General features: G+C 38.5%; 1 protein-coding gene across 3 annotated transcripts in view; it reads right to left on the reverse strand.

Annotated features, from left to right (window-relative positions):
* Nucleotides 1–3011: 3011 nt before the first annotated feature.
* SMIM14 (small integral membrane protein 14) overlaps nt 3012–22317 on the reverse strand; it is a 128274-nt gene continuing 108968 nt past the window's right edge. For all 3 annotated transcript variants that reach the window (XM_065907489.1, XM_065907490.1, XM_065907491.1), the window contains exons 3-5: nt 15105–15153; nt 8410–8552; nt 3012–6302 (exon numbers count right to left, since the gene is read on the reverse strand). In XM_065907489.1, the coding sequence (XP_065763561.1) occupies nt 6270–6302; nt 8410–8552; nt 15105–15153 (225 nt within the window). In that variant the 3' untranslated portion in view covers nt 3012–6269. The remainder of the gene's footprint in view (nt 6303–8409; nt 8553–15104; nt 15154–22317) is intronic.

Genomic DNA, 22317 nt, shown 5'->3' on the forward strand with positions numbered 1-22317 from the left:
TTCTTTAGGATTGGAATGAAAACTAACCTTTTCCAGTACTGTGGCCACTGCTGAGTTTTCCAAATTTGCTGGCATATTGACTGCAGCACTTTCACAGCATCCTCTTTTAGGATTTCAAATAACTCAACTGAAATTCCATCACCTCCACTAGCTTTGTTCACAGTGATGCTTCCTAAGGCCCACTTGACTTCACATTCCAAGGTGTTTAATCCCACTGATTCTGGCATGAAGGACAGCAGCTGGGCTTGCAGTCATCTGAATGCTTTGAGGCTATCAAGTTTTGTCTGCAAGTCTTACAGTCTCTTGTAGTTTTTGCATTATAATCTTGCTGTTACTCGTGGCTTTACTGAACAACTGTATTAAAAGAAATGAAGGTAGTTGTAGAGATTCTGTTTGGTTTGCTCACACATGAAGCCAAGTAAGTTTAGGTGAAATGTACAAATCAAGGCTTGGATCCCCTTCTGCCTCCTTGTGTATTTCGGCCAAATACAGAAAAGAAAAGAATTAAAATGACATCAGTAGTACGGTTTCTGAAGTGGGAGGGATACATATGAACCTATGTTAAGAAAGAGCATCAAGATTGCTTTGCATTGAATCCTGAAAGGAAAAAAAAAAAACCAAACATTTAAGATAGTATGCCAGTTTTCAAAATTCTCTTAGGAATATACAAGTAATAAAGTTTAAAATTATAGATCTAGGATTTGCTAATGGAATGGATGGCTGCAGGTATGTAGAAAATGAGGTAACTAGAGGATGTTAGGGGGCTGAGTATTGAAAGGGTTGTCTTCTTGGATACTGACACCAGAATCACCATAGAAGAATGCTGAAGAGAGGCAGAAAGCCCTCTCTTCAGCTAAAATCTTCAAGGTGGGAGGGGGGATCGGGATGGGGAACACATGTAAATCCATGGCTGATTCATGTCAATGTATGGCAAAAACCACTATAATATTGTACAATAATGAGCCTCCAATGAATAAAAATAAATGGAAAAAAAATTTTTAAATAAATAAAATCTTCAGGGAGTGAGGAGTAATGCAGAGGTCTAGAATAACTGTGAAAGCTAGGGTAGAATATTCTAACAGCATGCGCTTCAAGAGTTGGAGAGTTATAGGGAGGAGAGAAGGACAGCCTGGCTGTCCAAAAGAGGAACTGGGAAGAGGTTCATTCTGTCTCCATTCCTTGGTCATATGATCTGGGAAAGAAAAGAGCTCTCACTCAAGAGGCAAGAGTTAGCACCCTTAAGGAAACACCATGTTTGGGGGAAGGGAATGTTCAGAGAAGGGGTTGAAAATATCATTTTGCAGATGATGCCCCTTAAGTTTAGGAGGTTTGGGGCATGAGGAAAGGTATGAGATTGAATCAGCTGAGGGGGAATGAATGATGATGGCCTTAGAGTCTTGGACTTGTGGAAGCCAATATAAATAGGGGTATAGGACACGACAGGATTAATCAAGGTAGTCTCTAAGGCGAATTACCACAGCTAGGCCATGAGTGTAGGGAGAGAGTAGGGAGCCTTGGCAAAAACACGTAATCAGTGTCTTGCTGTCAGACACGATGATATTGGTGCAGAGGCCAATACAGGGGTGACATCACTGTGGAGGGGTCTCTTTGGGAATCACCTGACAACTCCGCACATACTCTTATCTTCCATCTTAAAACAACAGCAATAGAAACTTCTTGCCCCAGACCCACATCGCACTCAGGTTACGACTGCATTTCTCTGCTCCCAATCGCTGGAAACCCCTCCAAAGAGCCCCTTGTACTCTCGCCTTCCTTACCCTGATTTCTTTCCTTAACTACTCCAGGCGGGGTTTTCATCATTACCCCAACAAAACACCTTTTCTCAAGTTCACTATGAATCCTTGGTCAAAACGTTCAACTCTCCACCGCCACGTTTTTTTTCAGTAGAACTGAACACTACTGAGCCCTCCTCCCTTTAGAGATCTGCTTTCTTTTCAGGCTTCCAAGACTATGTTCATGTGGTTTTGTTCTTCTTCACAGGATGCTCCTTCTCAGTCTGTTTTGTAGGTTCCTCTCTCAACCAGAGCTCTAAATAGTACCCAGGTCCCAGTCCTGGGATTTCTTAAGTTGAAATATAGTTGACATAAAGCATTATGTTAGTTTCAGGTATACTATGTAATGATTTGACATTTATGTACATGAAATCATCACAAGTCTAGTAACCATCTGTTCTCAGAGTAATTAGACTATTATTGACCATAGTCCCTATGCTGTATATTACATCCCTGTGACTTACTTATAACTGGAGATTTGTGCCTGCTAATTTCCTTCACCTGTTTTGCCTCCACTGCTTCCCTACACCACCGCCCACCCTGCTCTCTCCCTTCTGGTGATCACCCATTTGTTCGGTGTATCTGTCTGTTTTCATTTTTTTCTTAATATTTCACATATCAGTGAAATCATATGGTATTGGTCTTTCTGACCCACTTCACTTAGCATAAAATATCCTCTAGATTCATTCATGTCACAAACGACAAGATTCCTTTTTTTTTTTAATGGCTGAATAATATTCTATTTCATGTATACCACATCTGTATCTGTTCATCTATCAATGAACACTTAGTTGTGATCTTTAGTATCTGGATGCATTCCAGGTCATAGAGCAAAAGCAAATTTTCACTTTTGTGTGTTTTCAGAACAGTTTACATGTCTAGCTCCTTTTGGGTAACATACATCTGCTCATATAATTAACACTATTGGATAGCGAATGTCTACTGGACCTGTATTCTAGGAAGAAATTAACAAAAGAAATGTAATTGCAACCCAATTTCCTAGAGATTCTTAGAATCCTTACTTCTGAATACTGGCCCCAGATTGCTATTACATAAATATTCTTCTCATAACTCAAAGCTCTTCTCACTTAGGAATGTCTTAGTTAAGGGTAAAAAAATCTTACCAAAAAAAAACCTGTTTAATAAAGGACTTTAACATTTTACTAGGCAAAAGATGTTCACTTCTCTTGCCACAAAAACCAAACAGAAAACAGTGAGTGTTACTAATGTTTTCTATTTATTCATTAATAAAAAGTGCATAGTACAAGCCCTTTTTCCCAATCCAAGTACTCAGTAAAAGATTACAATAAACCCTGGATGGCACAGACATGATTTGTTTGGCATGATTTAAACATTTAAAAACAGCAGTTAACATTTGGTACATCACATGACCACTTTTGCTTTTAACAAAGTAATCATCAGACACAGTAACAAATACATATGACTTTTCATTTAGAAATGTTATAAAGTTAAGACTAAACCTACTATTGCAACAACAAAAATTTCACCCATTAATTTAAACTCTCTCAATTTCTCCTTCAACTTGCTGTTTTGTGTTTTAAGCCGAGCTGGTCAAATTTTAGCACATGTTCATTTAGAGTGACAGACTTTGATTCAGGGTGTGAGACTTCTGAGGTTCCTTTGAAAATATAAGATATAGATAATTTATAAACACTATAACATCGCATATCACAAAGACACTAAAAGTAACCACTGAATAGCTGTAGTTAATAGTTACTTTAGAAACTCTCTCCAAGTAGTTTAAAATTAAAATATGACTTGTTGAACATGGGATAGTGTTTGGATAGATACATGATAAAATCTTTTACTATACACAGTTCTAATGTTTTTTCCATGTGGAAAGCAAAACAAAACAAAACAAACATTTTGCATAAAATAACATTAAATAACTCTAAACAAAATAAACTATTAATGGCATTTGTGGGCTGTTTAAGAGCCAAAAGTGATTAAAATGTGAAGCTTTCTTCCAGGCTATTTAAAAATTATTGTAGTCACAATTTAGGTGAATGTTTATAAGCCAAATAATGAGTAAGAGTGTGCTCAATAAAAAGGCCACATGTAGAAGCTTTAGGGATAAAACAGAATAATATAAATTACTAATTAGGTTAAAAGGAATACCTTATGTGCTACCACATACTGTCTTTGTTGGGAGGGCAGGGAAATTGTACAAGCAGAAAAACCAAGACTAAATACTTCACTAAGAGCTTTTGTTATTAATTAAATAGACGATCCATATAGGAAAAGGTTAATATTCTAATGTAATGTCAATTAAGTCTATGTGACAGAAATGAAGAACTAGGAATAAGAACCCAGATTTCCAGGTCTCTAGCTATTACTAGATATTGTCTCCAGGTCACAGCCACTTCCTTCAACCAAAGTCAATTCTTTTTTTGTTTTGCCACTCCACATGGCTTACAGGGTCCTAGTTCCCTGGTCAGGGATTGAACCTGGGCCCTCGGCAGTGAAAGCATGGAGTCCTCATCACTGGACCGCCAGGGAATTCCCCAAAGTCAATTCTTAGTTCTTTGTGAACCACAGATTCAGTGACACATCACTACCTCTTCCAGAGACTAGCTTTCTAGCAGCTTCAAGAGCAGACCGTTACAAGACATGTGCCAGCCTTCAAGGCTCAGGGGCAAGGGCGGAAAAAGAAATGATCACAAGGACTCAGCTCCATCTTAGGCCATTCCGACCCTTTCTGCTTTAAACGCTATGAAGCTGAGAAGGCTTTTAGTAGGCCATATTGAGAGGAAAAACCTTAAATCTATGCTGTTCTTTTACCCAGGATTTGACTTACCTGTGTTATGACACCCCTCGATTAACACAAGTAATTAACAGTAGGTTATTTTATTTCAAGAAAAGTTGAGCACAACGCCAAGATGCACAGGAGGAATGCAAGCATTCGATATCAGATTATATAACGAAATGAAGCCCTTACAGTGTTTACAGCCTAGAACAGAATCATGACAAAGGAGAAAAATACCCTACGCGTGCCACGTAATTGTATCAGAGACTCTATTAAACAGTACAATAATATAGAGAAGTTTATTCAATTCATACAAGTCATTTCTCAGATCTATACAGTGAAAAGCCAAACTGATCTGGGAGGGGGAGCATCCTTACACTGACAGCAAAATATCTTCTAGTCCCCATAAATCATCTGCAATCATTTATTAGAAAAAAATTCTATAACCACACAGGTCACACAGACTTTTTATGCCATTTGTATTCATTTTCTTTCAAACTGAACAAAAACAAATGAAACCTTTTACATTTTTATACATTTCAAAATTTTCCTTATATTAGAGCTCCTCCCCACCCCAATCCACCCTATTACCAAACAAGAATGAGACAGAGGTTGAGAAAAAATATCCTTGATTTGTTTCTCATTTCCCTCCTTTTCCCTTGGAGTAAACCAAGAATTCATTAAATATTTTTTGAAGTCAGAAAGATAACAAAACTCTAAATTTTTTCTTCCAAAAAAAAAAAAAAAAAAAGAGTAAGTAAATAGCATTCAAATGTCAGTAACCAAGCAGGCCCCCAAGATAGCTTCAAGATCGTTTCATTTAACAGGGAAGTTTATAACACAAAAGCAGCTTCCTGAGAGGCACCCACTTTAAAAATAAGTTATAGCTTAAATTATTACTGTATAGATTACACCTGGCAAAGGCAGAGAGAATTAAATTTTTTCCTCCTTTCATGAACTGTGTAATAAGGCTAGTGTGCAGAGGCTTACAAATTTCATATAATGGACTGTAAATCATCCACCATATTTAAATCATGTTTATTTAAAGTTTTCTTAATATTAGACATTTTATGGGAATAAAAACTTAGTAAACAGTTATTTCATTTCTTTTCTCCTTTTCTTTAGTCACATAAATCATCTGTAGTGGATGATACAGATTGCAGCTGTAATTTGTAAAATATTCCAAAAGATGTCACAGTCCTAAGAGCTAGAGAAAACTGCCATCCACAGATAAACTACCAAGGTAAATATAAATACAGTATGGTTCTAATTTCCTTTCATACAATCTCAGGTAACCCCAAATAACTTTATAAATACCTTATTAAAGAAACAATTTTTAAACCCATTGAAACTACTAAAAATATTTAAATGTAGAGATCTCAAATTTCCTTCTATCAGGCCAGAAATTACCACAAAAATTATGATCACAGTTACAAACAGAACGAATGGAATGTTTAAGTTTAGGATAACCAAAAAAGCCCCATGTAACTTTTTAATGTAATCATTTACTCAAATATAGGAAAGGTGATGACACAGGAAGCAAAAATAAGCTCGCAAGTGAAATTTCTAGAAGCTCATGAAAACAATACCATCCCATACTGCAGATGCAAAAGAAAAACAGTTCTAACGGGGTTAAGAGTACTCTGGTCATCTTCGTTCATTTGGTCGTGCAAGGTGTTAAACTATTTTCACTTCTCGTGTCCACAAAGTTAGTCCACAGGAGGGGCTGGTGGATCTTGTCCCTGACATCAGAGAGAAAGAAATTATGAAAACAACTTCTTAAAATTCCCCAGTGCAACCAATCTAACACATACAGTAAGAATTGAGCAGCAATGGCCCTCAGCTTCCCATCCTAAATCATATACTTATTTGGACTTCTCCTATGTTTCTGCACAAGAGAGCACTGTGATTCACTGACATTTGTCTCTTTCTTCTTTGTGGTATGGAAGAAAAGAAAATTTTGTAACAGTGATATTGACTTTGGTGAAAGTGCTCTCCCTGACAACTCCAGAGGTGATATTTAAACCAATTAAGGTAGTCTCATCCTTCTTGCTAATAAGGTGACTGAGTACAGTACAATTAAAATGAAGCTAAAGACTTGTATTTCTCTCTATAGAACATCTGTCAGCGAGGAAATACGTGGCTCCAGCTACTCCTGGTAGCTGCCCTACAGGGACCAGAAAGGGAGCCTACCGTGGAATAAATAGTGGTCTGAGGAAGGAAACTAGGTCTCTAACGAACTGTTAGAACTCTCTAAACACTGACCCTCCCTCTGGATTTTCTGATAGGTACACCAATAAAGCCAATTACTTAAACCAGGCTGAAATGATTTTTGCTACTTGCAACAGAAAGCATCTGAACTGTAAAGGCAAGAGCAGAGCTTTTAGGAATCTTTAGGAAGATTTCACTTATTTACTCTGATATGCTATATGAAACCCCAGATGAGGATAATCAATTGTTCTGCTTGGAATTGGTCAATATGTCTTCATGCTTACTCCTAGAGCTCTGCGACTACCATTCCTAGAACTGCTGGTCTACAATGAACTAAGGTTCAGGGGATGGTAATCTTGCATTTCTGTCACTTTTAAATGGCTTGTAATTAGCTCCAAACATTGAGGATGTTGCTCTTTGATATGAAAGTAACAAAACTGTACATAGAAAGAAAAAAGACTAGGGAGAAAGCACTTTACCAAGACAACATACAAGCTGTTTTATGGATACACTTCTCTCCATGAAAACCTAAAAATAAGGCATTTTATATAGTGCTAATGATGGCTTCTTTCTTAACTAAAGTCAGCATGCTACATATCTAAATGTTTCAGTCCCAAAGCACTGACCAATTAACACTGCATATTTGCTTTCTCCTATATAAGCGACTGGTCTAGTTAAACTTCTTTTTAATATTAGCAACACAAGATTGGGGGAAAGAAGCAATTATTTTAGGCTGAAGAAGGGAACTAGCGGGATAATTTGGTGTCCAACAAGTAAGTCCACCATGGAAATAGTTTTAAAGAGATAATACCCAAATCAAATGAGAAAGAAAAAAAGTATAAATATTGCCTCTGAAAACAATTAAAAAGAATCCTTTAATGGAGGCTCTATTAAAGACGGTAATCAAAAACTCCCTGTTGGGTCACTTTATCATATTTTTCATTTAGGTTCTAAAAATTGTTATAATCGTGACTATCAAGATTTATCAATATAAATGATTCCTACCACTCCTTTCGCCAGCTCAGCTGACCTATTGTGATGCAGAACTGTCAGAATGAATTTGAGAGAAATAGGATGGGAAAGCAGGTTGAGCCAGATGGGCTCTGTGTCTCTGCTATATCTGACATCTAGGACAGAAGGGGAGAAAATGGAGAGAGAGTGAATGAGTGAGTGAGTGAGTGTGTGTGTGTGTGTGTGTGTGTGTGTGTGTGTGCACGCACGTGTGCAAGTAGGGACATTTGAACTGTAGCTAGTAAGAGTATCTAGGAACCTTGGGACGTGAGAGGCAAGGAATCAACTGAGGCGGACAGAACCAGAAGCTGGAGGACTGAGATTTGAGAACTATCACTGTGGATTATTATGAACTGGACCATTTTTTATGTTTCGCCTGTGAGTAAACATTGAAATTCATCTTAAAATGATTTGGGGCCACTGGTCTGTACTTCTCTATGTGTAACTCCATGAAAACTAAGCCATTTGGAAGTGCAAGACTTACTGAGACTACACAGGAAGAATTTAATTTACTCTATGAGCTAAATCTTCCTTTTGCTAATTTAGATATTTCAGTGAAAACAACTCCACCCCTTCAAGGCTGCGCCCACACCCCACCCCAACAGATCGCTAATCCACAACACTTACATTATGAGGACTGGCTGGCTTTCCAGTTAGGTTGGATCCTCTTAGATTAGGAGGTCTCAACAGAAACAAGATCACTGCAATAACCATCCAGGCCATCAAGATCATGGTAATACTGATGCCATTATCACTAGAGGGTCCTGGCACTAAAGACAAACAGAAAATGTGTTTGCAACAAAAACTGTTGAATAATTACCATGTTGTTAGGTAAATGTAAAAACAAACTCTAATGTTTAAATAACTTCAAAATTGTATTAATAGAAAAACTTAATAATTTTAAGAATTATTAAATATCACACCTTCAATTTCCCTTTCCTCCTGTGAGAAAATCTAAACGGTAAATGGTATAAAATAGTCAAAAGCCAGAGCCTATTAAATAAAGATTAATAGTATAGTAGTTCTTAATAATTTGGGATAATAGAATCTTTTGAGAATTTGATTAAAAAAAAAAAAAAGACTGTTTCCACTGTAAGAATCCATGTATACACATTCAACAATTTTGTATACATTAATAATTGCAAAAGATTCATGGCAATTCATAGCTATACTGAGATCTGCAGAACCCAGGTTAGGACCACTTGACATACAGGAAAGCCATGCTAGGGGAGAGGGGATTATGCATTTTAATTACAGAAGCAGCCTGAAAAAATAATAGAGCTTAAGGAAAAGGGGACATCTTAGTTGTACATATATGAATTAAAGATCCCTTTAATGACATTTTCAAACAAAGAGATTAATTTGGCCTTTTTTTGGAAAAAGAATTTGGATTAAGATCTAGTTATTTTAAAGTCTATGCATTTATCCAGAGAAAAAAAAAATCAGGTGTCTGTGTAGGTATCAGTCCCTCAAGGCAGCCATATCTTACTTATTTCAGAATAACAAGTACCTGGCTCATGGAACGAGCTTAACAAATTTCTAATAAATGAAATGTGTATTAGAGAACTCAAAGTGTCAGAAATGAAAATTCTAGAAGATCAGATTTCTAGAGAAAATAGTATCTATAGGTGGTTACTGTCAATTTTAGTTTTTAAATACCACTCAAATCTGTCCACTTTCAGCCCACACTTGTTCAAGCTACCATCTCTTCTCGTCTGGTCTATTGCAATGGCCTCTTAACCAACCTCCTCAAAGTTACTCTTGATTCCTCTAATTCTACCCTTTAAGCTGCTCCAAGAGTGATTTTTTTTTTTTAAAAAGCAAAATATTATCTATTATTTTTATTACTAAATAATAGTTAAAAGTTGAGCAGCTACTTTGAACCAGGCATTATCTCTCTTAATCCTTTTAACAATCTTTTTATTTTTATTTTGGCTGCACCTAGAGACCTGTGGGATCTTAGTTCCCAGCTTCCCCAACCAGGGATGGACCCCAGGCCACCAGCAGTCAAAGTGCTGAGTCCTAACTACTGGACCTCCAGAGAATTCCTTAGCAATCCTATTTTATGGCAAGTATAATATCTTTCATTTTATAGACGAGGAAACTGGGGGATGGGGGGTTAAACCCCAATGTCATGCAGTCAGCCTGTGGCAAAGCTGGTGAGTTTAAATACAGGGGTCCCATCCCAGGGTCTGTGCTCTTAACCTCTCTGCTATGTCATAATCCTTGACAGTATCACATAGAAGACCGGCCCCTGAAAATTATTACTCCTGTGGGTAGTAAAATTGGAAAATACAGATTTTAAAAGGATTTTTAATAAACTTACAACTAGCTGTTAGATTATATAAAGGCAGTCAAAGAAAGAGAACTGCGCAGTCTACATACGATCACTTCATATAGTGCACCACTCAGAAGTAAAATGCGACATTCGTTAGACCTCAAGTGTACGCCCAATGCCAAGGCAGTGTGGAAAATGGGTCCCTTACTTTTTGATGCTCTTCTCAAGTAAAGGACTGTGAAGCTTCACAGAGTTAAACCTCAGATCGCAAATTTACTAATGCCCAGTTCTAGACAAAGCAAACATGACAAAATGCACACTCTCTGTCTGAAGACTCTCATGGTGATAACATGACTCCTAGCTCCCCATTACTGCCTCCTAGCTTGGTTCCTATTGCAGCCTTCCCTTCCTGCACACCGCTGCCAAGAAAGTCTGCTTAGAACACTGCTCTTAGCACATCTCTGCTGACGAACCAGTGACTCACTCTCCACCATCCACTGCATCGGCTCTGAACTCTTCAGCCTGGCTCTTCCTCATAAGATGTGGTCCTGCTCACCAGTATTACCTCTTACCATTTCTCGGAAGAATCATCCTCTGCTCTAGTCAACCTCATTCCCTCTTCCTCCTTAAACCAGTGGATTCCTGGCTTGCCTGCCCAACTTAGAATAGCCTGTGACAACATCAACGCCACCATTTCTAAGGCCCTGCCTCATATCATCTAATGCAGGACCACCTCCGGGGTGGGGTCAGGAACCCACAATATTTTTAAAGCTTTCCAAGTGAATCTGATGCAATAGTTCAATGCTAGTTTGGCTGCCATTCCCCAACTTTGCAAACTCAGTCCTTCTGGGGACTCATTATTTTTCCCTGTCTGGCATGATCTCATTTAACTCATTCAACAACATCCTACAACCCGCTCTCGTCTGGTAAAAAAAAAAAATCTCCATTTTCTCCATTCTTTCCTTTCTTCTCTAGACTAGGGTAGCATTTCTAATTTGAAAGAATGGTTTCCTACTTCTGCTAATTAGTTCAACTTTTTAAAAATGAGACCATCTCATAGCTGTTTGACTTTACCACCTCTTAAATAAATAATCTCTGTGCCTCGATTTTCTTTTTAACCTGTGATATGGAAATATCACCATCATCTCATAGAACAGTTGTAAAGATGGAAATGATCAGTACATGAAAAGCAGCACAGTGCCTGGAACGCAACAGGTATTCGATAAATATCAGCCATTACTGATCGGTGCCCCAGCTGATCAGCTTTAGGATCAACTTAAGCTTCCCTGGGGGCTCAGCAATAAAGAATCTGCTAGCAATGCAGGGCACGAGGCAGGAACCACGGGTTCTATCCCTGTTTCGGGAAGATCTCCTAGATAAGGAAATGGCAACCCACTCCAGTATTTTTGCCTGGAAAATCCCATGGACAGATGAGTTCGGCTGGCTACAGTCTATGGAGTCACATAAGAGGTGGACGTGACTTAGTAACTGAGAGCAAGAAAAGACTACCTGCAGAAAGATCCTGGTGTGAATGACTGGACTGGATAAGACGGTGAAGAGAGAACGAACAAGGGTCAGACATGAATGGCAACAGGATGAAAGAAGCACAACGCCGGGCAAATGCCTGAAATGGTGATGGTAGGAGGAGGGAGAAAAAGGTGAGCGTGCCTCTAAAATTTCTGCAGGGCAGTAACATGCAGAATTCTCTACTTAAAAAGGCTAAACAGATACAGTTTTCCTGACCTCCTAGGTTTGATTAAGAGCATTCTCTCCTGCTCCAATAACTTAAGGCCCATATCAGAATAAAAGCCAAGAGCTGAACCAGGACAGTTGAACCGATGATCACAGTATTTTTCTTGTTTACAGCAGTAGCAGAAACTTAAGACTGGATCTAGAAGGCACTTTACAAAGACATACTCTGCAGGGTTATTAACAAAAAGCTGAAAACAGAGCTAAATGTCTGCCAAGAGTATCCAATTAAGGAATTATGGTATGTGGGGGTTGGTGTGAAGCTGTAACACAATGGTGAAGGATGTTTACATGAGACAAGCAACAAGCTATTTCTTTTTTTTTTCTATTTCTTGACAGAGGGGAAAAAACAGGTGAAAACTGTGTGTACTAGGAAAGGGGGGGTGGCAAATAATAAATATCTGCCTGTATATGCATAAAGAGATTGTGGAAAGATACACAGAAGGCCAATAACACCCAGAGATAGAACCTGGATAGATGGGGGAATGTGAGTAGGAAATCATCTTTTCACTATACACTGATCAACTGCTTGAGTTCTGAACCATGTATTTTGGGATTAGAGATACCGGGTATCTGAACTGACCTAGGCTTCTTCATGAAGTCTCAGAACACATAAGCTACTCAAACTCCCTGGCACTGCATGCAGCCAATACAAGCACGTATCAGGAGCAGCTGTTGTAAGGTCAGCAGGGAGAAGTCAAAGAGCCTTTACATGATCTGGCCACTATGGTTTTCATCGTGATAACTTTTGGTACTGAATATTCTAAACATTAATGTAGCACCAAATAATCCGAGTATTAAAGAAGTACAGTCACACAGGGAATATAAAATCCGTTCCCTTCACCGCCGAGGAATTATTTGCCTTAAGAGGATAAACACTTTTTACTCTATGGTCTAGAATAATGTCACACCATAAAAAATGTAAAAGGATCTTGTACACTAAAATACAGTGTTCCATTCTACTCAATGGTTAAGTCCTTGGTTACCAGAAAAAGTAAGTATTACAAGTAAGATGTCAAATGGGATATTCAGTGACCCTATTAACTTAGTTGGACGCATGAAGGAAGACGAAAAAGAGAGAGGATCTAACAGCTGGCAGATCCCGAGGGATTATTTCCCTAAACTTACATAGATGGCCAATGATCCAGTCATTCACGCCTATGGAGCGGAACCGCCATAAACTGCCTGAACAACGGGGTTCACAGAGCTTCTGGGCCAGGGCACGCGGAGTCAGCCGGGAGGCTGGTGCACCCGAGACAGCAAAGCTCTGCACCCCTTCCCCTTCCCCCTGCCCTACGCAGCCCTCCCATTTGGCTGCTGCATCTTTTAGAATGAACTGGGACCAGTAACTTAATTATTTTCCTCCATTCTGTTAGCTATTCTCACAGATTGCTGAAACAGAAGGGGCTTGTGGGGACTCCTGATTAATATATATACTTTATATATGAGCACAAGCTCGTTGCTGAAGATTTAAAACACAGAAAAATAATTACGTATCACTCAGAGGAAACAACTGCTTAGACCACTTAAAGACATGGCTGTTAGAAAGGATTTCCACCAAATGCTAAAAGGACTGGGGTGAGCGGAGCAGGTGGTAGACGACTGGCTAAGATAACTGAATTAATACTCAAGCTCTAGAGTCTTGCTTTTATGTTTGGATTAAAGAAGTGAAATTTCACTCACAGAAATAAGAGTATATTTGGTTTACAGGTGGGGCTGGCTCAAAGGCCACAAACACCACAAATACAATCAATCTTTTTTTCCCCATAAGAAGTTCAGTGAGATTAATTTCAACAAGAAGAACAGGTTTTAGTTTTTCTGCTGAGGCAAAAATCTGAGCTGCTTATCAGAGGTAAGACTGTAGGTTAGTGAATGCTACGGAAGAGGCAACGTAAAGAACCTGGAGTGGGGGGATCGATCACCACCCATCATGCCCCAAACCTAATAGAACATCTGTCCGTTACTTTCTTGCCCAGTGGCAGATGGTTATTGTCCTGTTGTGCCAAGGGACTGACTTCTGACAAAGCTTCTACTTTGGGCCAGGCACTGTACTAGCTTCTACTTCCCTAAGTTGTTCCATTTACAGAATTTGATGGGATGCCCAGCTCACACAATACTAACAGTAATTAATAATGTAGAAACAAGCCTCTTTATAAGGATACCTTACTGTGTTTTCTTTAGCTTCATATACATAATAAAGCGGCCCTCAGCTTCAGAGACATGACGTACAAGCAACTAGCCTACTAATAAGTGCAATTTGGCAATATGTCAAAAGCCTTAAAAGGTACATAGGATGTTTATTTAAGTATTATTTATTAACAGCAAAAGTATATTAGTAACCTAAGATTACAACAGAAGAAATTATTTGAACACTGGTACATCCTCATAATGAATTATTATTTAGTAAGTATCTTTAAGGTAAATACATGTTGATACAGTCGCAATACAGTAGTGTATACAAAGTGATCCCATTTTTGTAAGTATATATGAATTGAATTGTGCCAGGCTTCACCATCCTGTGAATGTCAGACTTCCATTCTTATGGCCAAATTATTACGGTATGGGACTGCTTTGGCTACTATTTCCCCTCCAAGCATCCCTCAGGTTATTTCTGTCCTGAAAAAAGATGCCTCGTATTACGGCCACCAAGTCTGCCAGCTACGTTCACCATGCAGGATCCACCTTCTTACACTGATTCTCACTTTATCATCACCACTGCCTCAAAAGTCATGGAGAGACCTCCCCACTGTCCATACCCTCTTGAGACTACTCATGTCAGAGCCAAGGGAATGATTCCAATGGCTCCCAAAGCGTCCAAACCTTGGCAAAAAATGGCCTCCCCTTCCTGCGCTCACAAACTCTCAAAGTTGCCAATGGATGCAGACAGATGCTAGGGAAAGAGTGAGGGGTTTGTGCTAAAGCCCCGAGGTTCAGTTCAATGAGCCCAGAGGGCCCGATTCCTCACCTATTTTTCCAAAAAAAAAAGGTCTGGGAGGGTTTACACCAAGTTGTCAACAGTGGTCATCTTTTATTATTCTGGAAGTTTCTCTTTTCCTTTTTTTGCACCTGTGGTTTTATGATTTTATTCAATGAACCAGTTCAGATTTCGTGGCAGGACCAAAAAACACATTTTTAACTTAAAAAAATTAAGCATTTTAAGTAGGAGATACATTGCTGAGAGTCATTTTCTTAAACAGCAAACTGTTAAGAATAATTTCTGGCAAATGTTCAGTCATATTCTGATCTCTAATTGTGCTCCCAACACCAAGCCTCCTCCTGTTCCATCATTACTTACATTCCTGAAGACATTCTGTGTCTGTGCAGTAGGACTGGGACTGCCTCAACTACAATGAATAAGAAAAAAGGAAATTAGTCACCAGACTCACCAAAATGGATGCTACCTATCAGAAAGATCATGCTTCGTTTTTTAATGAACGCTACCACACTATCTATTGTACCTTCAAAATCAAATATCAGATAAAAACACAGAATACATATAGGGCCTGATCAGCTTGGTGGGATTTTTTTCTCCTCAACGTAATACTCAAATATACTGTGATCTGGTGCAATTCACCTACTTAAATTAGGAATTTTAAAAAGTTACCTGTGACAGAAACTCCCACTGCCATGTTATTGGACTTACCAAGGGAAAAGCACTTAACCATAGAGGAGAGAGACTAAAGAGCAAACTTTGTTAACAAGACTTTTTTTCTCACTTAAAATTAGAAGCAAAGAGAAAAAAACAGGTTCTCTTTATAGAAAAGGCCTTTTGAAAGAAAGGGATTTTTTTTCCTTTTAGCTTACATCTGCATAAACAGTGGTTGGATAAACAAAAAACTAATAAAAATGATACCACAGCGGTTGGGCAGTGGGTTGGAGGAATAGAGTAGGTTCTGATGAGATGGGATTTGAAGCTTTGTCTATCTTAACATAAAATTTAATTTTGGAACCATATGATTATGAATTTTAAAAGATAACTGCAAAGAAAAGACCCATCTATCAATAAGCAGACATCATCCTTTTATGAATGTTCACCCTATGCTGAGGCCTTTTAGGATGTTTTAAAATGGTAATCTCATATCTCTTAAAAGAGATGACACAGAGTAAACAGAATGAGCACGCAACTTTTCAATTCAGCCTCATTACTTTATAATCACACCCTCTCTCCATTCAAGCAGTTTAACATCACTTGCAATTATTTGGGGAAGCCACTCCATGCCAGTTGTGCTTAGCTGGACTCTGAAGAAAGACAGATCTTGATTTAAAGTCAGGCTCTGCAACTTTCTAGAGTTTCAAGACCTTTGGCAAATTCTTTGACACCTTTAAGCTTCAGTTTCCTCATGTGCTAAAATGAGGATATTGCCTGTATCTGAATACAGGTAAGAATTAAATACACAGCACGTATGAAATGCAGTGACAATCAATCACCAGGGTTCCTGGTGGCTCAATCGGTAAAGAATCTGCCTGCAGTGCATGAGACCCAGGTTCAATCCCTGGGTGGGGAAGATCCCCTGGAGAAGGAAATGGCAACCTACTCCACTATTCTTGCCTGGAGAATCCCAAGGAGAGAGGAGCTTGGCAGGCTATAATCCATGGGGATGCAAAGAGCTGGACACGAGTGAGTGATTAAACCACACATAATTACAACCAGTATAATAACAACTATTTACTAGGAACTTTTATGTGGTAGGGACTATACTAAGAATTTAGATAATCCTCACACTCACTGGAGGAGGCAGGAGCTATTATTCTTTCTTTACAGATGAAGAAATTTGAGTTTGGAGGAGGTTAGCTAATATATCCAGTACTAACTCTGAAGTCCAGATTTTAAATCCCAATTCTATTTTACTTTACAATGTACAACATGTTGTATCATAATTTTTATTAACATATCATTAGACTGAAACATTGTGTAACCAGCCACAATTTTGAATGGTTACAAAATATTCCAGTGAATTGATATACAACTGATATACAATTGAACCCGAAGCAAATTCAGAGTAAGGTGAAAATGACTATATCTAGTTAGCTAACAGCCTCTAAGATGAACACAGCCAACGTTTTCCTTCAACACTAAGAGAGATCTCTTCCTTTCAGTATCACTACATGCAATAAGCTTCCTTTTGGGACTATGATAAAAAATAGCAATGTGTAATTTGTCCTGCTATACAAATTTCTAGAAAACTAATTCACTCACATACAATTGACAAATACAGAAATTATGTCAGTTTTATGTGGTAGCTATGTTGGTTTAGAACTGATTTTTTTCTAGATAAGGGAAGCCAGAAAGTGGGAAGTCAAATTACAACACATGCCTTGCAGAAAGAAGCCCTTTCAGCTTTAATAAAAATGTTACAAAGTGCCCGCACACATGCACACACACACACACAAGACCAAGAATGAAAAGAAATTATTCATCGAGAGCCTGGCTGACTGAAGTACTCCATCTCCAGTCCAAGCTGCAGCGAGCCTTGGGGACATTCCACGGCGAGCTGGAGTTGGATCCTGCGCTTCTGGCTGGTCTTCCACAGGTTCCTGGCTACGCTCTCCCATGTTCACAGGCAGACGATGCTGCGGGCTCTGCATAATGAGGTGCCGAAGTATCATAACCACATTTCTAGTCCTGGACTTACACGTTCTGTCCAAACCAGTATGCTGGGATATATATTCAGTATGTCAGATTCAAACACTTATGATGGGTAAAGTATACAGTCTTTAAAGAATTAGAAAAACACATTTAGTCAAACAAGAGAATCTCACTGCTTTGATAAAACTCTTTAAACAGAGGTCTAATTGACAGTGCATCTCAGTTTTCTCTTGACTTATCTGAAGAATACGGTGGGACTACTGATGCTGATTTTGGCCACTCCAAAAGGAAGGCATTTGTGAAAACAAAATAAATCAGTAAACAACAAGGTCCTACTATATAGCACAAGGAGCTAAATTCAAAATTCTGTGATAAACCATAATGAAAAAGAATATGAAATACAATGTGTACATATATATATATATGTATATATATAGAGAGAGAGAGAGAGAGAGAATACTGAATCACTGGTATATGACAGAAAGTAACAGAACACTGTAAATTAACTATACTTTTATTTTTAAAAAAAGTATAATAATATAAGGGAAGCAGGCATAGCAGTAACTATAGGATGGAGCCATAAACTTCAAATATTTTCTGTATTGCAGTTGAGTAGAGGGAACCACACACGGACTATTCACAGTCAATGGTTGCTCCCCAGGTAAACCATTCTGCTAACTAACACTGATCCCAGGATCGCAGGGAAGAACTAAAGGTAGATTTAGATTTCCCCACTTAACCAGGATGGTCATGTTAAGTTCCTTAAATGAATTAGCTTCAAAATCGATGAGACAAAATAGTATGGTTAGAATAAATGTTTTTCTTCATTGGGGAAAAAAGAAGAAAATAGAGATTAAAAGAATATAAGAGTCCTGGCACCGAGATTTCATGTTAGGGAAGACGTAGAACCTAAAATAGTCTCTCAGGCTATCTAGGAAGCCTAATATAGAACTTTGGCTGTCAGAGGCTGATGGAAAAAAACATAGATCAAAGAGAAGACTCTAATGGCACAAAAGCAAATAAATGGAACTTCTATGAGGAATCTTAGCTTGGAGAAATTCTTTAAAAAAATTACAAGAAAAACAGAAAATCTCTCTTTGGGATTATCAAAAGGTCTCTGCTATGGATGTTCATATTCTCTCCACCTCTCTGAATTTATATACTGAAGCCTGACTCCCCAGTGTGATGGAGCTTGGGGCTGGGGGTCTTTGGGCGGTGATGAAGTTCAGATGAAGTCATGAGACTGGAACCACCTGATGGGATTAGTGCCCTTGTGAGAGGGTGGGAGCAGAGCCCGCAGTCTCTCTGGGCCACGTGAGGATACAGCAAGGCGGCTACCTGAAAACCAAGAAGAGAGCCAAATCAGGCAGCGCCCTGATCTTGGACTTCCCAGTGCCTCCAGAACCATGAGATTTAGCTGCTGTTTGAGGCCCCGGTCTGTGGTGTCGTGCTAGAGCAGCCTGAGTCAACTCAGGCAGAACCTAAACGAGAACGTGCTTGCTATCTTTCTGTGTCTGCTCAAGAATCTCGTGTGTACTGGAGATGCTCTTCTTCCCCACGCACAGGATCCACCTGCCGTAGATAAACTGATAAACACCGTGATACAGAACAGTGGTTCAAAAACGAAGCTTCAAAGTCAGAGGCATCTGGGTGCAAATTCTGTGTCTGTTACTTTCTAAAGCAAAGTTTCAAATGACAAAAGAAGTAAATACAGTCTGTTATCAATATTAATATCATTGTGAGGATTAAAAGATATAACTAAACATATACAAAATTAAATATAAAATGCATATAAAAAACTCAGGTCATGGCCCATGGTATGCTTTCAGATTATAGCATTACGCAGGAAAGGGCGGCCTGTTTATGTGAGTAAGCCTGCTCATAGTTATCACTTTTTTTTTTTAAGTGAAATGCAAAAACCAACAGCAAAAATGTACTTTCAAATCAATGGTTAAACAGTTGGTTAGTGTTCCCTGCCAAGACCTCATATAGTTCTCAGTAATAAGGATGGCTTGAAATAACATTAGACTGCCAAAACCCAGCTCTACCTAATTTTTAATACTGTCCCACATTCCGTTTAAATACATCATTTCCAAATTTGTATATGAAAAACAATGTTGTGAATGTTCCTATAAAAACATTCTCATATACTTGATTAATCTCTTTAGAATACAGAGAAGAGCTGCTATGATGAAGGTACATACATTTTAAGTTTTGATATACATTGCCAAATTACAGAAGGAGAATTTTAAAGAAATGACAAAATACAAAGTTATATTCAATTCAAGAATTCCTGCATAATCACACCACTGAGGAAGCCCAATGTTTCAACTGAGAGATAGCTAGAATCTAATTATATCTAATCATATTTAATTCTCTTAAATAAAAAATGGTTTAAAATTAACTCAAAATAGATTAAAGACCTGAAACCATAAAAATAGAAGCAAACATAGGTGGTAAGCTCCCTGACATTAGTCTTGCTGATAAGTTTTTGGATGACTCTAAAAGCAAAGGCAACAAGAGCAAAAACAAATATGCAAAAGTTGTTGTTGTTTAGTAGCTAAGTCACATCCGACTCTTTCAGACCCCATGAACTGTAGCCCACCAGGCTCCTCTGTCCACGGGCTTCTCCAGGCAAGAATACTGGAGGGGGTTGCGATGCCCTCCTCCAGGATGTGTGTACACACACACACACACACACACACACACACACAATGGGATTATTATTTTGCCCTCCTCCAGGATGTGTGTACACACACACACACACACACACACACACACACACACATAATGGGATTATTATTCAGCCTTATAAAAGAACAAAATCTTGCCTTCTGTGGCAACATGAATGGACCTTGAGGGAACTATGCTAAGTGAAATAAGTAAGAGAAAGACAAATACCATATGTGGAACTAAAACAACAAAAGATAGAGCTCAAAGATATAGAGAACAGACTGGTGGTTGCCAGAGGTGGGGGGGTTTGGGGGTGACAGGTGAGTGAAATGGGTGAAGGAGGGCAAAATATACACTTCCTGTTATAAAATAATTAAGTTTTAGGGACATAATTTATAGCATAGTGATTATAGTTAATAATACCATATGCATACTTGAAAGTTGCTAAGAGAGTAGATCTTAATAGTTCTCATCACTGGTAAAATTATGTACATACAATACATACAAACGCATACTGTAACTGTGTATGGTGACAAGTGTTAACTAAGCTTACTGTGGTGATTTCCCAATACATATAAGTCATACACCTGAAACTAATGTTAGTTATCAATTATACTTCAATTTAAAAAAAAGGTGAAGTCTATTGCCCCTCTTCTTGAAGCTGAGCAGGCTCAGGACTGCTACAACCAAAAGTATGGCAGAAGTGTCACATGTGACATCTTAGGCTAGGTTGTCAGAAGTATCTAGCCACTACACAGTTCTTTCCCTTCCTCATCCTCTCCTGGGATGGATGCTTGCCCTTGGAATCACGCCACTGTGTTGTAAGGAAGTCAAGAAGCCACAAGAAGGGCCACACGTAGGTGTTCTGGCTGACAGCGCCAGGCAGGGTTTCAGCCACCAGCCAGCATCAACTGCCAGACAGCAAGTGAGCAAGCCTTCAACGCTCTTCCTGCTCCCAGCCTCTCCGGCTTCCAGCTAAGAACCCAGACATCATGCAGCACGCTAGCCATCTCCACTGTGCTCTGTGTGAACTCCAGACAGAGTTTGTCAACTTAATTAAAAGGTTTTTTTATGCCACTAAGTTTTAGGGTAATTTGTTATACAGTCCCAATAATGGGAATATAAAGGAAACTATGAATAGCTTATAACAGTAAAGTGGCAATGAGAGGCTGGCAAACATAGGGAGATTATTATTTTTCCCTTTCTACACTTAGTACTCCTTGAATTTTGGGCCATGAAGACATGCACTAGTTATTGTTATCTTCTAAATAAAACATAACCCCCCTTCTGTGAAGAAAACCAGGAGGCCAGAAGGGAGAGCTCTCACACAGTACAATTTGATGCCAATTGTAAGATTCATCAATTGTTTCAGACCTCCGTACAAGAGTCATTAATTCTGGCCCCAAGGGTACAAGGTGTAGGTTGCATCTCCTATAAGAAATTGATCACCCCAGCAACTCAGCCAATGAGAAACCATCATCACCCTGAACTCTCACTCTTCTTGAATGGGCTTTTGTTCAGAATGACCCCTCCTCCCAACTTTCTCCTTTTTCTCTATAAAATAATGTTCCTTGGACTTGCCTATGGCTCTCACTGTGGCTTGCTTGTCCTGAATTGCAATTCTCTGCTATTCCCAAATAAATTCATTTTTGCTGGTAAAATAACTGACTTTTTTCTTTTCAAGGTCAACAGTTTCTAACTGGTAAGATCAATTGTACCATAAATCACAAGACTATTTAGTTTTCCAGTGGCTAGATGATACTGATAAAAAATATTAAGATTTGAAAGAAGGAAATACATGAACATTCCCTTTACTGACTAAAGTAAAAACCAAAAGTCAACTGTATTATTAAAAATGCTTTATAGCAACATGGAAGATGCTCAATATTATTAAATTGGGGATAAAAAATATATATCTTAGTATCTAAATGTCTGTTAGAAAGATCTGGGAAAATGCATACCAAATTCACCTAGGGAAGTAGGAATATGCCAGATACAGAGAAATGAGTGAGGAGTTTGGTCTTACTTTTTTTTTTTGGTCTTACTTTTAACATGTTGATTGCTTTTTTGAAAGATTACTATATTTTTTATTTCAATAATTAAACATTTTACAAAAAATATATTAAGAGGAAAAGATACTAGCAGTAGATAACATTTCCTGGGTAGAGAAGTTTCTTAAACTTTTAGGCATACATCTTCCAAGCCAATAACAGGTCTCACTTAATGTGGTTTATTTAAGTACAGTGGA

Source organism: Muntiacus reevesi, chromosome 16 (assembly GCF_963930625.1).
Source record: "Muntiacus reevesi chromosome 16, mMunRee1.1, whole genome shotgun sequence".
Classification (NCBI taxonomy): domain Eukaryota; kingdom Metazoa; phylum Chordata; class Mammalia; order Artiodactyla; family Cervidae; genus Muntiacus; species Muntiacus reevesi.